Genomic DNA, 13,855 nt, shown 5'->3' with positions numbered 1-13,855 from the left:
CTGGGGTTGACCCAACCGGAGATGTGTCCTGATGTCCCCCCATGTTCTAGACCCACCAAGAAGCCACGTTTGGGGTTGAACTCCCTGGAGATGCCCTGGATGTTCTCCAAGGATCTCGTACCCACCAGGAGCAACGTTTGGGGTTGAACCCCCTGAAGACGCCCCCAATGTTCTTCCATGTTCTAGACCCACCAAGGAGCCACATTTGGGGTCCTGATGTCCTCCCATGTTCCAGACCCACCAAGGAGCCACATTTGGGGTCCTGATGTCCTCCCATGTTCTAGACCCACCAAGAGCCATGTTTGGGGTCCTGATGTCCTCCCATGTTCTAGACCCACCAAGGAGCCATATTTTGAGGTCCTGATGTCCTCCCATGTTCTAGACCCTCCAAGAGCCACATTTTGGGGTTGAACCCCCTGAAGACACCCCCAATGTTCTTTCATGTTCTAGACCCACCAAGGAGCCACGTTTTGGAGTTAACCCCACCTGAGATGTGTCCTGATGTCCTCCCATGTTCTAGACCCACCAAGAGCCACATTTGGGGTCCTGATGTCCTCCCATGTTCTAGACCCACCAAGAGCCACATTTGGGGTCCTGATGTCCTCCCATGTTCTAAACCCACCAAGGAGCCACATTTGGGGTCCTGATGTCCTCCCATGTTCTAGACCCTCCAAGAGCCATGTTTGGGGTCCTGATGTCCTCCCATGTTCTAGACCCACCAAGAGCCACATTTGGGGTCCTGATGTCCTCCCATGTTCTAGACCCACCAAGGAGCCACGTTTGGGGGTTGAACCCCCTGGAGATGTGTCCTGATGTCCCCCCATGTTCTAGACCCACCAAGGAGCCACGTTTGGGGTTGAACCCCCTGGAGATGTGTCCTGATGTCCCCCCACATTCTAGACCCACCAAGAGCCATGTTTGGGGTCCTGATGTCCTCCCATGTTCTAGACCCACCAAGAGCCACATTTGGGGTCCTGATGTCCTCCCATGTTCTAGACCCACCAAGGAGCCACGTTTGGGGGTTGAACCCCCTGGAGATGTGTCCTGATGTCCCCCCATGTTCTAGACCCACCAAGGAGCCACGTTTGGGGTTGAACCCCCTGGAGATGTGTCCTGATGTCCCCCCACATTCTAGACCCACCAAGAGCCATGTTTGGGGTCCTGATGTCCTCCCATGTTCTAGACCCACCAAGGAGCCATATTTTGAGGTCCTGATGTCCTCCCATGTTCTAGACCCACCAAGAGCCACATTTGGGGTCCTGATGTCCTCCCATGTTCTAGACCCACCAAGGAGCCACGTTTGGGGGTTGAACCCCCTGGAGATGTGTCCTGGTGTCCTCCCATGTTCTAGACCCTCCAAGAGCCACATATTGGGGTTGAACCCCCTGAAGACACCCGCAATGTCCTCCCATGTTCTAGACCCACCAAGAGCCACATTTGGGGTCCTGATGTCCTCCCATGTTCTAGACCCACCAAGAGCCACGTTTGGGGTCCTGATGGCCTCCCATGTTCTAGACCCACCAAGAGCCACGTTTGGGGTCCTGATGGCCTCCCATGTTCTAGACCCACCAAGAGCCACGTTTGGGGTCCTGATGGCCTCACATGTTCTAGACCCACCAAGGAGCCATATTTTGAGGTCCTGATGTCCTCACATGTTCTAGACCCACCAAGGAGCCACGTTTGGGGGTTGAACCCCCTGGAGATGTGTCCTGATGTCCCCCCATGTTCTAGACCCACCAAGAGCCACATTTGGGGTCCTGATGTCCTCCCATGTTCTAGACCCTCCAAGATCCACATTTTGGGGTTGAACCCCCTGAAGACACCCCCAACCTTCTCCAAGGATCTGGACCCCCCCCAAGTCGCCCCGTTCCGGTCCGACCCCCCCCCCGCCGCGTTCCCGCGGGGCGGAAGGTTCCGTTTGGTGGCGGCGGAGGGACACGTTCCGCGTTTCCTCCTCTGCCCCCGGATAAAAACCCGGCGGGACCGGACGGGACCAGACGCGCCCGCGGCCGCGTCGCAGCTCGCCCGCCGCCGCCCCTCCCCCGGTACGGAGCCATGGGGGGGGCGGGTTGGGTGGGGGTTGAGGGGGGGGGTCCATGGGGTGGGGGTTGGGTGCTTCCCCTCCCCCGCGGGGTTGTTGTGTCCTCGCGTGTCCTTCCTTGCGTGTCCTTGCGTGTCCTCTCCTCCCATCCCGGTTTTTCCTCTTTCCCGTCCTCCCTTCCCCCCCTTTTTCCTTCTTTTTTTCGGCTTTTCTTCCCCTTTCCCCTCCTCCCTTCCCCCTTTTCCCTCTTTTTTGTCTTTTCTCCCTCTTTCCCTTCCCCCTTTTCCCTCTTTTCCTCATCTTCCTCTTTCCCCTCTTCCCTTCCCCCCCTTTTCCTTCTTTTTTTTGTCTTTTCTCCCCCCTTTCCCTCTTCTTTTATCTTTTCTTCCTCTTTCTCATCCTCCTTTTTCCCTCTTTTCCTCATATTTTCTTCCCCTTTGCCTTCCCCCTTTTCCCTCTTTTTTTGTCTTTTCTTCCTCTTTCCCTTCCCCCCTTTTCCTTCTTTTTTTAGTCTTTTCTTCCCCTTTCCCATTCTCCTTTTTCCTTCTTTTAGATATTTTCTTCCCCTCTCCCGTCCTCCCTTCCCCCCTTTTCCTTCTTTTTTGTCTTTTCCCCCCCTTTTCCCACTTTTTTTGTCTTTTCTTCCTCTTCCCGTCCTCCTTTTTCCCTCTTTTTTCATCTTTTCTTCCTCTTTTCCCTCCCCCTTTTCCTTCTTTTTTTAATCTTTTCTTCCTCTTTCCCATCCTCCCCTTTCCTTATTTTTTCATCTTTTCTTCCTCTTTCCCTTCCCCCTTTTTCCCTTTTTTTTTTTTTGTCTTCCCCTTTCCCGTCTTCCCTTCCCCCACTTTTTCCTTCTTTTTTTTTAGTCTTTTCTTCCTCTTTCCCTTCCCCCTTTTCCTTCTTTTTCTCATTTTTCCTTCCCCTTTCCCATCCTCCCTTTTTCTTCCTTTCTTGTCTTTTCTTCCTCTTTTCCCTTCCCCATTTTCCTTCTTTTTTAATCTTTTCTTCCTCTTTTCTATCCTCCTTTTTCCTTCTTTTATTCATATTTTCTTCCCCTTTCCCTTCCCCCTTCCCCCTCTTTTCTGTCTTTTCTTCCTCTTTCCCTTCCCCCTTTTCCTTCTTTTTCTCATCTTTTCTTCCCCTTTCCCATCCTCCCTTTTTCTTCCTTTTTTGTCTTTTCTTCCTCTTTTCCCTTCCCCATTTCCTTCCTTTTTTCAGCTTTTCTTCCTCTTTCCCTCCCCCTTTTTCCTTATTTTTCTCATCTTTTCTTCCCCTTTCCCTTCCCCCTTTTCTGGCCTTTCTTCCCCCATTTCCTTCCCCCTCTTCCTCCTTTTCTTCCCCCCTTTTCTGGCCTCTCTTCCCCTTTTCTTCTGTCTTCCTTTTCCCCCTTCCCTTCCCCCTTTCCCATCCCCCCTTTCCCCCTTTTCTTGCCCTCTCTTCCCCTTTTCCTGTCCCCACGTTCCCCGCCTTTTCCTGTCCCCACGTCCCCACCCGTGTCCCCATGTCCCCCCCGTGTCCCCACAGCTCCCACCATGAAGATCCTCGGGCTGATGCTCCTGGCGCTGGTACCCGCAGGTATGAGATGTCCTGGGACCCCCAAGTCCACCTGTTGACCCCCAAGTTCACCCATGGACCCCCAAGTCCACCCCAGAGCTCCCATGTCCACCCATGGACCCCCAAGTCCATCCCAGAGCTCCCATGTCCACCCATGGGACCCCCACATTGGGACCCCCACATTGACCCCCCAAAAGGGTCCCATGTCTTCCCCAGAGCTCCCATGTCCACCCATGGGACCCCCAAGGCCACCGCAGAGCTCCCATGTCCACCCATTGGACCCCCAAGTCCACCCCAGAGCTCCCACATCCACCCATGGGACCCCCAGCTCAACCTCAGGTGACCCACGTCCAACTTTGGGACCCCTCCATGGTTTGGGGGTCGGGGAGAAGGTCTGGAGGCATCTCCAAGGGGTTTTTAGGGGTGTTTTGGAGATCTATGGGTGGTCGTGTTTTTTTTGGGGGGGTCCAAGAGACAAGTTTTGGGGTCTGAGGAGGGTCCAGGTGAAGGTTTTGGGGGTTTCAGGTGGGTCCAGGAGGAGGTTTTGAGGTTCAGGAGAAGGTCTGGAGGCATCTCCAAGGGGTTTTGGGGGTATCTTGAGGGACCTGGTGAAGAACTTTGGTGTCTGAGGAAGGTCCAGGAGAAGGTTCTATGGGTTTCATGTGGGTTCAGGAGAAGGTTTTGAAGTTCCTCAAGGTGGTTTGGAGGTTCAGGAGAAGGTCTGGAGGCACCTCCAAGGGTTTTTTGGGGTGGTTTTGGGGTATCTTGAGGGAGCTGGTGAAGAACTTTGGTGTCTGAGGAAGGTCCAGGTGAAGGTTCTGTGGGTTTCAGGAGAGTCCAGTTGAAGGTTATGGGAGTTTCAGTTGGGTTTGGAGGTTTGGTAGAAGGTCTGGAGGCATGTCCAAGGGGTATTTGGGGTATTTTGAGGGACCTGGTGAAGAACTTCGGTGTCTCAGGAAGGTCCAGGAGAAGGTTCTGTGGGTTTCAGGTGGGTCCAGGAGAAGGTTATGGGAGTTTCAGGTGGGTTTGGAGGTTCAGGAGAAGGCCTGGAGGCATCTCCAAGGAGTTTCTGGGGTATCTTGAGGGAGCTGGTGAAGAACTTTGGTGTCTCAGGAAGGTCCAGGTGAAGGTTCTGTGGGTTTCAGGTGGGTCCAGGAGAAGGTTATGGGAGTTTCAGTTGGGTTTTGAGGCTCGGTAGAAGGTCTGGAGGCATCTTCAAGGGGTTTCTGGGTTGGTTTTGGGCTATCTTGAGGGACCTGGTGTCTCAGGAAGGTCCAGGAGAAGGTTTTGAGGTTCAGGAGGAGGTCTGGAGGCATCTCCAAGGGGTTTCTGGGGTATCTTGAGGGACCTGGTGAAGAACTTTGGTGTCTCAGGAAGGTCCAGGTGAAGGTTTTGGTGGTTCCAGGAGGTCCATGAGAAGGTTTTGAGGTTCCCCAGGGTGGTTTGGAGGTTCAGTAGAAGGTCTGGAGGCATCTCCAAGGGGTTTCTGGGATGGTTTTGGGCTATCTTGAGGGACCTGGTGTTTCAGGAAGGTCCAGGTGAAGGTTTTGGTGGTTCCAGGAGGTCCATGAGAAGGTTTTGGGGTTCCCCAAGGTGCCCACCCCGTGTCCCTTTGTCCCCGCAGCCTCCCGCTCCGTGCTGTGGGTGATCGAGGGGACATCGTGCGAGCTGCCCTGGCAGGCCGCCCTCTTCCAAGGCGACAAGTTCATCTGCGGTGGGACACTGGTGGCCCGCAACTGGGTGCTGACGGCCGCCCATTGCCACATCCCGGGGTACGCGGGGACCGCGGTGGCTTCACTGGGCTCAACCACCACATGTCACCCGGTGGCACCTGGAGGAGATGGGGTGGGCTGGTGGCATCTCAGGGGGCTTCAAGTTACCTCCGTATAACCCCAATTCTACTCTTTTTTGGGTCTTCTCCTGCGCTCCTCTCCACTTTTGGTGCTGGTGGCTTTGGGTGTGGCTTCTTCTCGTGGTCCCCATGGCCACCATGGACCTTCTGTTGTCCCCCCGCAGCGTCCTGAGCGTGCGGCTGGGCGGGCAGCGCCGGGCGGACGGCGGCGCCACGGAGCAGTGGCGGCGCTCGGCCAAGGTGATCACCTACCCGCGCTACAACACGGCCACCAAGGACGGAGACCTGATGCTGGTCAAGCTCCTCCTGCCCGTCCGCGTCACCAAGCGCGTGGAGCCGTTGCCGTTGGCCACCGAGTGCCCCGCGCCCGGCAGCGTCTGCCAGATCTCGGGCTGGGGATCCACCACCAGCCCTGAAGGTACCGGCTCAGGTCACCCCTCCGGTTGTGTCCCTTCTGCTGGTGACAGCGCCGGGGACTCTTGGTTGCTCCTCCTTGGTTGCTCCTCCTTGGTTGCTCCTCCTTGGTTGCTCCTCCTTGGTTGCTCCTTGGGGCCACCAGGAGTAGGGATGAGCTCCAGGGTTCCATGGTGGGTTCCATGTGTCCAAGGTGGGTCCGGGGCTCCATGGTGGGTTCCATGTGTCCAAGGTGGGTCAATGTCCCCAGCGTGGGTTCCTTGTGTCCAGGGTGGGTCCAAGGTGGGGTCCATCTGTCCATGGTGGGTACAAGGTGTGTCCCATATGTCTATGGTGGGTCCATGTGTCCAGGGTGGGTCCAAGGTGGGTCCATTTGTCCAAGGTGGGTCCAGGGCTCCATGGTGGTTCCATGTGTCCATGGTGAGTCCAAGGTGGGGTCCATGTGTCCAAGGTGAGGTCCATGTGTCCAAGGTTGGTCCACATGTCTGTGATGTGTCCAAGTGTCCAAGGTGGGTCCAGGGCTCCAAGGTGGGTCCATGTGTCCAAGGTGGGTCCAATACTCCAGGATGGGTCCATGTGTCCAAGGTGGGTCCATGTGTCCAAGGTGGGTCCCAGGTTCCAAGGTGGGTGCAGGGCTCCATCATGTGTCCATGGTGGGTCCATGTGTCCAACGTGGGTCCATGTGTTCAAGGTGGGTCCAATACTCAAAGATGGATCCAGGGCTCCAAGGTGGGTCCAAGTGTTCAAGGTGGGTCCAAGACTCCAGGATGGGTCCAGGGCTCCAAGGTGGGTCCCAGGTTCCAAGGTGGGTGCAGGGCTCCATCATGTGTCCACGGTGGGTCCAAGTGTCCAACGTGGGTCCAAGTGTCCAAGATGGGTCCAAGACTCCAGGATGGGTCCAGGGCTCCAAGGTGGGTCCAAGTGTCCAAGGTGGGTCCAATACTCCAAGATGAGTTCATGTGTCCAAGGTGGGTCCCAGGTTCCAAGGTGGGTGCAGGGCTCCATCATGTTGTCCAAGGTGGGTCCATGTGGCCAACGTGGGTCCAAGTGTCCAAGGTGGGTCCAAGACTCCAGGATGGGTCCAGGGCTAGAAGGTGGGTCCAAGTGTCCGCGATGGGTCCAATACTCCAAGATGAGTTTATGTGTCCAAGGTGGGTCCCAGGTTCCAAGGTGGGTGCGGGGCTCCATCATGTTTCCACGGTGGGTCCATGTTGTCCAAGGTGGGTCCGTGTTGTCCAAGGTGGGTCCATGTGTCCAAGGTGGGTCCCGGGTTTCATGGTGGGTCCATCTGTCCAGGGTGGGTCCATGTGTTCGAGATGGGTCCATGTGTCCGAGATGGGTCCTGCATTCCAAGGTGGGTGCAGGGCTCCATCATGTGTCCAACGTGGGTCCATGTGTCCAACGTGGGTCCAGAGTGGGTTCCATGTTGTCCAAGGTGGGTTCCATGTTGTCCAAGGTGGGTTCCATGTTATCCAAGGTGGGTCCAGGGCTCCAAGGTGGGTTCCATGTGTCCATGGTGGGTCCGAGGCGGGTCCATGTGTCCAAGGTGGGTCTGTATGTCCAAGGTGGGTCTGTATGTCCAAGGTGGGTTCCATGTGTCCATGGTGGGTCCAAGGCGGGTCTGTATGTTCAAGGTGGGTCCAGGGCTCCAAGGTTGTTCCAGAACTCCAAGATGGGTCCAGGGATCCAAGGTGGGTTCCGTGTGTCCAAGGTGGGTTCCGTGTGTCCAAGATGGTTCCATGTGTCCATGGTGGCTCCAAGGTGGGTCCCTGTGTCCGTGGCCCGTCCAGGGCTCCAAGATGGGTTCCATGTGTCCATGGTGGCTCCATGGTGGGTCCAGGGCTCCATGGTGGGTCCAGGGCTCCAAGGTGGGTCTGTCCCCACTTTGGGTGACCCTCCTATTCTCTTGTCACCCAGTCAACTTCCCCGAGGACCTTCACTGCGCCAAGGTCACCGTGGTCCCTGAGGAGCAGTGCCGGCGCATCTACCCCGGCTCCATCACGCCCAACATGGTGTGCGCCGGTGAGTCCAGCAACCGCGCCGACTCTTGCCAGGTGGGTCCCGTGTCACCTTGAGGTTTTGGGTTGACAACGGGGACAATTCAGCGTAACCAGCAGCGCCCACAAGGTTTGGGTGTGTGGGGCGGGTGTCGCTCATGGAGGGGAATTTTGTGGGTGGAGGTGCCACCAAAGCCCTGAAACAGCCCCAAATTTGGGGCGACTCTTCGGGGTGACCCCCCCCGCTAAGACGTCGCCCCTCTTGCTTCATCAGGGGGACTCCGGGGGACCCCTCATGTGCGACGGGCGGCTCCAGGGCATCGTGTCCTGGGGTCCGGGTGTTTGTGGGGACCCCAAGAAACCCGGCGTCTACGTCAACCTCTGCAAGTACACCCAGTGGATCCAGGACACCATGAGACGGAACTGACCCCCCTGTCCCCACCCCTACGGCCGTGGGACGGGACCCCCAGCTCCTCCCCTTCCTCCTCCTCCTCCTCCTCGTCCCCCATGAAGGTCCCCAGAGCCGGCCGGTCCGAGCGCTGGGGCGGGGATGGGACTTGGCCATGGGGCCCCGTTGAGATGTTGGTGAATAAAAGGTGGCTTTTCACCACGGCTTCAGTGGGTCAGTGACCCCCGGGGTCGCCCCAGGTCTCGGAGGGGCAGGAGAAGACCCAGCTCAGTCTTTGGGGTGGACCTCTTGACCCCACTAATTGGGCCTCATCAGGGCGCTGACCTGTGGACTCCACCATGGGGAAACCCATTGGCCATGGGGCGAACCCATTGAACCTACTGCAGGTAGACCTGTTGGCCCCACCATAGGATAAACCACTATGGGGCAGACCTGTTGGCCCCACAACATAGACCTCTTGGCCCCATTGCAGACCTGACTGTACTGCAGGTAGATCTGTTGATCCCACCATGACTTGGAGCACCATGAGTTAGACCTGATGGCCCCACCATAGGGTAGACTATGATGAGACAGACCTTTTGGCCCCACCTTGGGCCAATGGCCCCACCATAGGGTAGACCACTATGGGGCAGACCTGTTGGCCCCACAACATAGACCTCTTGGCCCCATTGCAGACCTGACTGTACTGCAGGTAGATCTGTTGATCCCACCATGACTTGGACCACCATGAGTTAGACCTGATGGCCCCACCATAGGGTAGACTATGATGAGACAGACCTTTTGGCCCCACCTTGGGCCAATGGCCCCACCATTGGGTAGACCATGATGAGACAGACCAGTTGGCCCCACCTTGGGCCAATGGCCCCACCATTGGGTAGACCATGATGAGACAGACCTGTTGGCCCCATCTTGGGCCAATGGCCCCACCATAGGGTAGACCACCACGTGATACACCTGTTGGCCCCACCATAGGGTAGATCACCATGAGTTAGACCTGTTGGCCTCACCTTGGGCCAATGACCCCACCATTGGGTAGCCCACCATGAGGTAGACCTGTTGGCCCCAAGGTCTGCTCTGGTCAACACATTCATGGAGATCTGGACAACATCTTCATGGTGGTTTGGTCAAGGTGACCATGAGGGTCTGGTCAACATGTTCATGGTGGTTTGGTCAAGGTGACCATGAGGGTCTGGTTGATGTGTTCATGGAGGTTTGGTCAAGGTGACCATGAAGGTCTGGTCAACATGTTCATGGAAGTTTGGTCAAGGTGACCATGAAGGTCTGGTCAACATGTTCATGGAAGTTTGGTCAAGGTGACCATGAAGGTCTGGTCAACTTGTTCACGGTGTTTGGTTTGGTCAAGGTGACCATGAAGGTCTGGTCAACATGTTCATGGTGTTTGGTTTGGTCAAGATGACCATGAAGGTCTGGTCAACATGTTCATGGTGGTTTGGTCAAGGTCACCATGAAGGTCTGGTCAACATGTTCATGGTGGTTTGGTCAAGGTGACCATGAAGGTCCAGTCAATACGTCCAACCCCCGTGTCCCCTGATCCAACCCCCGTGTCCCCTGAGCCACCCTGTGTGTCACCCAGGGCCACCCCCGTGTCCCCTGAGCCCCCGTGTCCCCTGAGTCCCCGTGTCACCCAGAGCCACCCCCCGTGTCACCCAGGGCCACCCCTGTGTCCCCTGAGCCCCCGTGTCCCCTGAGTCCCCGTGTCCCCTGAGCCACCCTGTGTGTCACCCAGGGTCACCCCCGTGTCCCCTGAGCCACTCCCAGTGTCACCCAGGGCCACCCTGCGTGTCCCCTGAGCCACCCCCTGTGTCACTCAGGGTCACCCCCTATGTCCCCTGAGCCACCCCCTGTGTCCCGAGTCCCCATGTCCCCTGAGCCACCCCCCGTGTCATCCAGGGCCACCCGCATTGTCACCCTGATCCACTCCCCGTGTCCCCTGATCCACTCCCCGTGTCCCCTGATCCACCCCCCGTGTCACCCAGGGTCACCCCCCGTGTCCCCTGATCCAATCCCTGTGTCCCCAGGGCCACCCCCGTGTCCCCTGCACCACCCCCCGTGTCACCGAGGGCGCTGCCACCCACGGAGCCGCTGCCCCGTGTGTCACCCGTGTCACCCAGGGCGCTGCCACCTCTTGTGTCACCCGGGGCCACCCGGAGCTGTGGGGACAGCGGGAGGGGAGGGGACACAGGGGGTGGCCCTGGCAGTGGGTGGCAGGTCCGGGCCGGCTCTGCCCGGGCCCCGCAGGGTAATTAGGTAATTAGCGCTAATTAAGGCGCTGAGATTGGAGCTGAGGAACTGGGAGAACTGGTTTTGCCCCTCCCCCACCCCCGGGGCTGCGCTGACGTCACCGCTCTCCCCTCCCCTCCCCCCCCCCCTCCCCGTGTCCGTGGGGCCGCTCGTGGGTCCCCCCGTGTCCCCAGGTGGGTCCTTGTGTTCCCTCCCGTGTCCCCTCCCCTGTCCCCTCGTGTCCCTCAGTGTCACCTCCTGTCCCCCCCAAGTCCCCTATGGGCTCCTGGGTCCCCCTCATGTCCCCCCATGTCCCCTCCTGTGCCCCCATGTCCCCTCGTGTCCCTCAGTGTCACCTCCTGTCCCCCCCCAACCCCACTATGGGCTCCTGGGTCCCCCACAACCTCCCGTGTCCCCCCATGTCCCCCATGTCCCCTCCTGTGCCCCCCATGTCCCCTTATGACATCTCTGTGTCACCTCCTGTCCCCTCCTGTCTCCCGCCACATCCCCCCGTGTCCCCTGTGTCCCCAGGTGAGTCCCTGTGTCCCCTCGTGATGCTCCCATGTCCCCTCATGTCCCTCAATGTCACCTCCTGTCCCCCCCAAGTCCCCCATGGGCTCCTGGGTCCCCCATGTCCCCTCCTGTGCCCCCATCTCCCCTTATGACACCTCTGTGTCCCCTTGTGTCCCTCAATGTCCCCTCCTGTCCCCTCCTGTCTCCTGCCACATCCCCCCATGTCCCCCATGTCCCCAGGTGGGTCCCTGTGTCCCCTCATGATGCTCCCATGTCCCTCAATGTCACCTCCTGTCCCCCCCAAGTCCCCTATGGGCTCCTGGGTCCCCCCATGTCCCCCCATGTCCCCTCCTGTGCTCCCCTGTCCCCTCATGACACCCCCATGTCCCCTTTTGTTCCTCCATGTCACCTCCTGTCGCCCCCCCAAGTCCCCTATGGGCTCCTGGGTCCCCCACAACCCCTCATGTGTCCCCCATGTCCCCCTGTGTCCCTCAATGTCACCTCCTGTCCCCTCCAAGCCCCCTGTGGGCTCCTGTGTCCCCCCACATCCCCCTGTGTCCCCCCATGTCCCCCCGTGTCCCCCATGTCCCCAGATGGGTCCCTGTGTCCCCTCCTGTGCCCCCATGTCCCCTTATGTCCCACAATGTCACCTGTCCCCTCCTGTCCCCACCGAGTCCCCTATGGGCTCCTGGGTCCCCCACAACCGCCCGTGTCCCCCCATGTGCCCCGTGTCCTCCCATGTGCCCCGTGTCCCCCAGTGTCACCTCCTGTCCCCTCATGACCCCCCATGTCCCTTCATGGTCCCTCATGTCCCTTCCTGTCCCCTCTACGTGTTCCTGTGTCCCCTCATGATGTCCCTTCATGGTCTCCCATGTCCCTCCCTGTGTCCCCTCCTGTCCCCTCTCATGCTCCCCTGTCCCCTTGTGTCCCCTCACGTCCCCCCATGTCCTCTTGAGTCCCCATGTCTCCTGTGTCCCCTCATGTGTCCCATGTCCCCTCCCATACCCCCATGTCCCTTCCTGTCCCCTCATGTGTCCCATGTCCCCTCACATGCCCCCATGTCCCTTCCTGTCCCCTCATGTGTCTCATGTCCCCTCACGAGTCCCCTCATGTGCCCCAATGTCACCTCATTTGCCCTCATGTCCCCTGTGTCCCCTCACCTGCCACCACATCCCTTGATGTCCCCTGGGGTTCCCCATGTCCTCTCACGAGTCCCCGCGTCCCCTGTGTCCCCTCATTTGCTCCCATGTCCCCTTGTGAGTCCCCTCGTGTCACCAGGGATCCCCATGGACAGGATCTTCATGGCCAAGGCCACCGACAGACCAGATCTCCATGGACAGGATCTCCATGGACCAGATCTCCACAAGATCCCCATGGTTCAAACCCTTGTGGAGGTGACCGCCATGGCCCAAGGTCTCCATGGCCAAGGTCTCCATGGACATCTCCACGGGCAAGGTCTCCATGTCCAAGGTCTTCATGGATGAGATGTCCACGGCCAAGGTCTCCATGGACCAGATCTCCACGGCCAAGGTCTCCATGGCCAAGATCTCCACGGACCAGATCTTCATGTCCAAGGTCTCCACAGACAAGGTGTCAATGTCCAAGGTCTTCATGGGCAAGGTCTCCACGTCCAAAGTCTCCACAGATCCCCATAGTGAAGTTCTCCATGGCCCAGACCTCCATGAGGTAGGACCTCCATGGACAAGATCTCCATGGGATGGGCTTTTAGTGGCCCAAACCTCCACGGGATGGGACCTCCGTGGACCAGGCCTCCATGGGATGGGATCCTGGTGGCCCAGATCCCCACCAACAGGATCCTGGTGGCCCAGATCCCCACCAACAGGATCCTGGTGGCCCAGATCTCCACGAATGGCAACTTAGTGGCCCAAACCTCCCCAGGACAGGATCTTAGTGGCCAAGTTCTCCACGAACGGGCCCTTACTGGACCAGATCTCGGGGTTCAGGCCCAAACCCCCTCATGGGGTCCCCATCGCCGAGATCAGCAGCTCCAACCTGTGACTCACCCGCCCGCCCTCAACTCCACCCCTTAATTACTCGTCAAGCTCTTAATTGCCTTGAGCTGCGGAGACACGGAGGTGCTGTCACACCAGCCCTGGAGCTGCTGCACCCGCGTCACCCCCGGGTGGCTTTAGGGGACCCAGCGGGCCCCAAAATCCTATGGGACCTTCCGGCTACAGGATGTTCTCCCAGGGGACAAGAACCATTGGTGATGGTGGCTTGAACCTCCTGGGGGTCCACGTGGGCCGTGGTGGTCACGTCCATGAGGGTTGGAACCATGGGGGTCTCGTGGAGACCTTGGCCATGGAGACCTTGGGCCATGGTGGTCATGTCCATGAGGGTTGGAACCATGGGGGTCTCGTGGAGACCTTGGCCATGGAAACCTTGGGCCATGGTGGTCATGTCCATGAGGGTTGGAACCATGGGGGTCTCGTGGAGATCTGGTCCATGGAGATCCCATCCATGGAGATCTGCTCTGTTGGTGGCCTTGGCCATGAAGGTCCCCATAGATCCTGTCCATGGGGATCCCTGGTGACACGAGGGGACTCACGAGGGGACATGGGAGCAAATGAGGGGACACGGGGACTCGTGAGGGGACATGGGGACCTCCAGGGGACATCAAGGGATGTGGTGGCAGGTGAGGGGACACAGGGGACATGAGGGGACATGAAGGGACATGGGGGCACATGAGGGGACATGGGAGCAAATGAGGGGACCCAGGGGACACGGGGACTCGTGAGGGGATATGGGACACATGAGGGGACATGAAGGGACATGGGGTCCCGGTTGGGGGTGACATCCCAGGTTGGGGGACA

At 58.5% G+C, this 13,855-nt stretch overlaps 1 protein-coding gene across 1 annotated transcript; it reads left to right on the top strand.

Moving 5' to 3' along the window:
• Positions 1-3,573: 3,573 nt before the first annotated feature.
• LOC309450772 (kallikrein-8-like) lies at positions 3,574-8,285 on the top strand (the record flags this gene model as incomplete). Its single annotated transcript, XM_082073915.1, has 5 exons — positions 3,574-3,616; positions 5,220-5,367; positions 5,612-5,865; positions 7,779-7,915; positions 8,133-8,285. The coding sequence occupies 5 exons, from the start codon at positions 3,574-3,576 to the stop codon at positions 8,283-8,285; spliced, it is 735 nt and encodes a 244-aa protein (XP_081930041.1).
• Between the last annotated feature and the right edge of the window lie 5,570 nt (positions 8,286-13,855).

The sequence above is a fragment of the Streptopelia decaocto genome, assembly GCF_964273445.1.
Source record: "Streptopelia decaocto genome assembly, chromosome: 28".
NCBI classification, from domain to species: Eukaryota; Metazoa; Chordata; class Aves; order Columbiformes; family Columbidae; genus Streptopelia; species Streptopelia decaocto.
The sequence above is the reverse complement of the archived record's forward strand: the minus strand, read 5'-3'. Positions and strand labels throughout refer to the sequence as shown.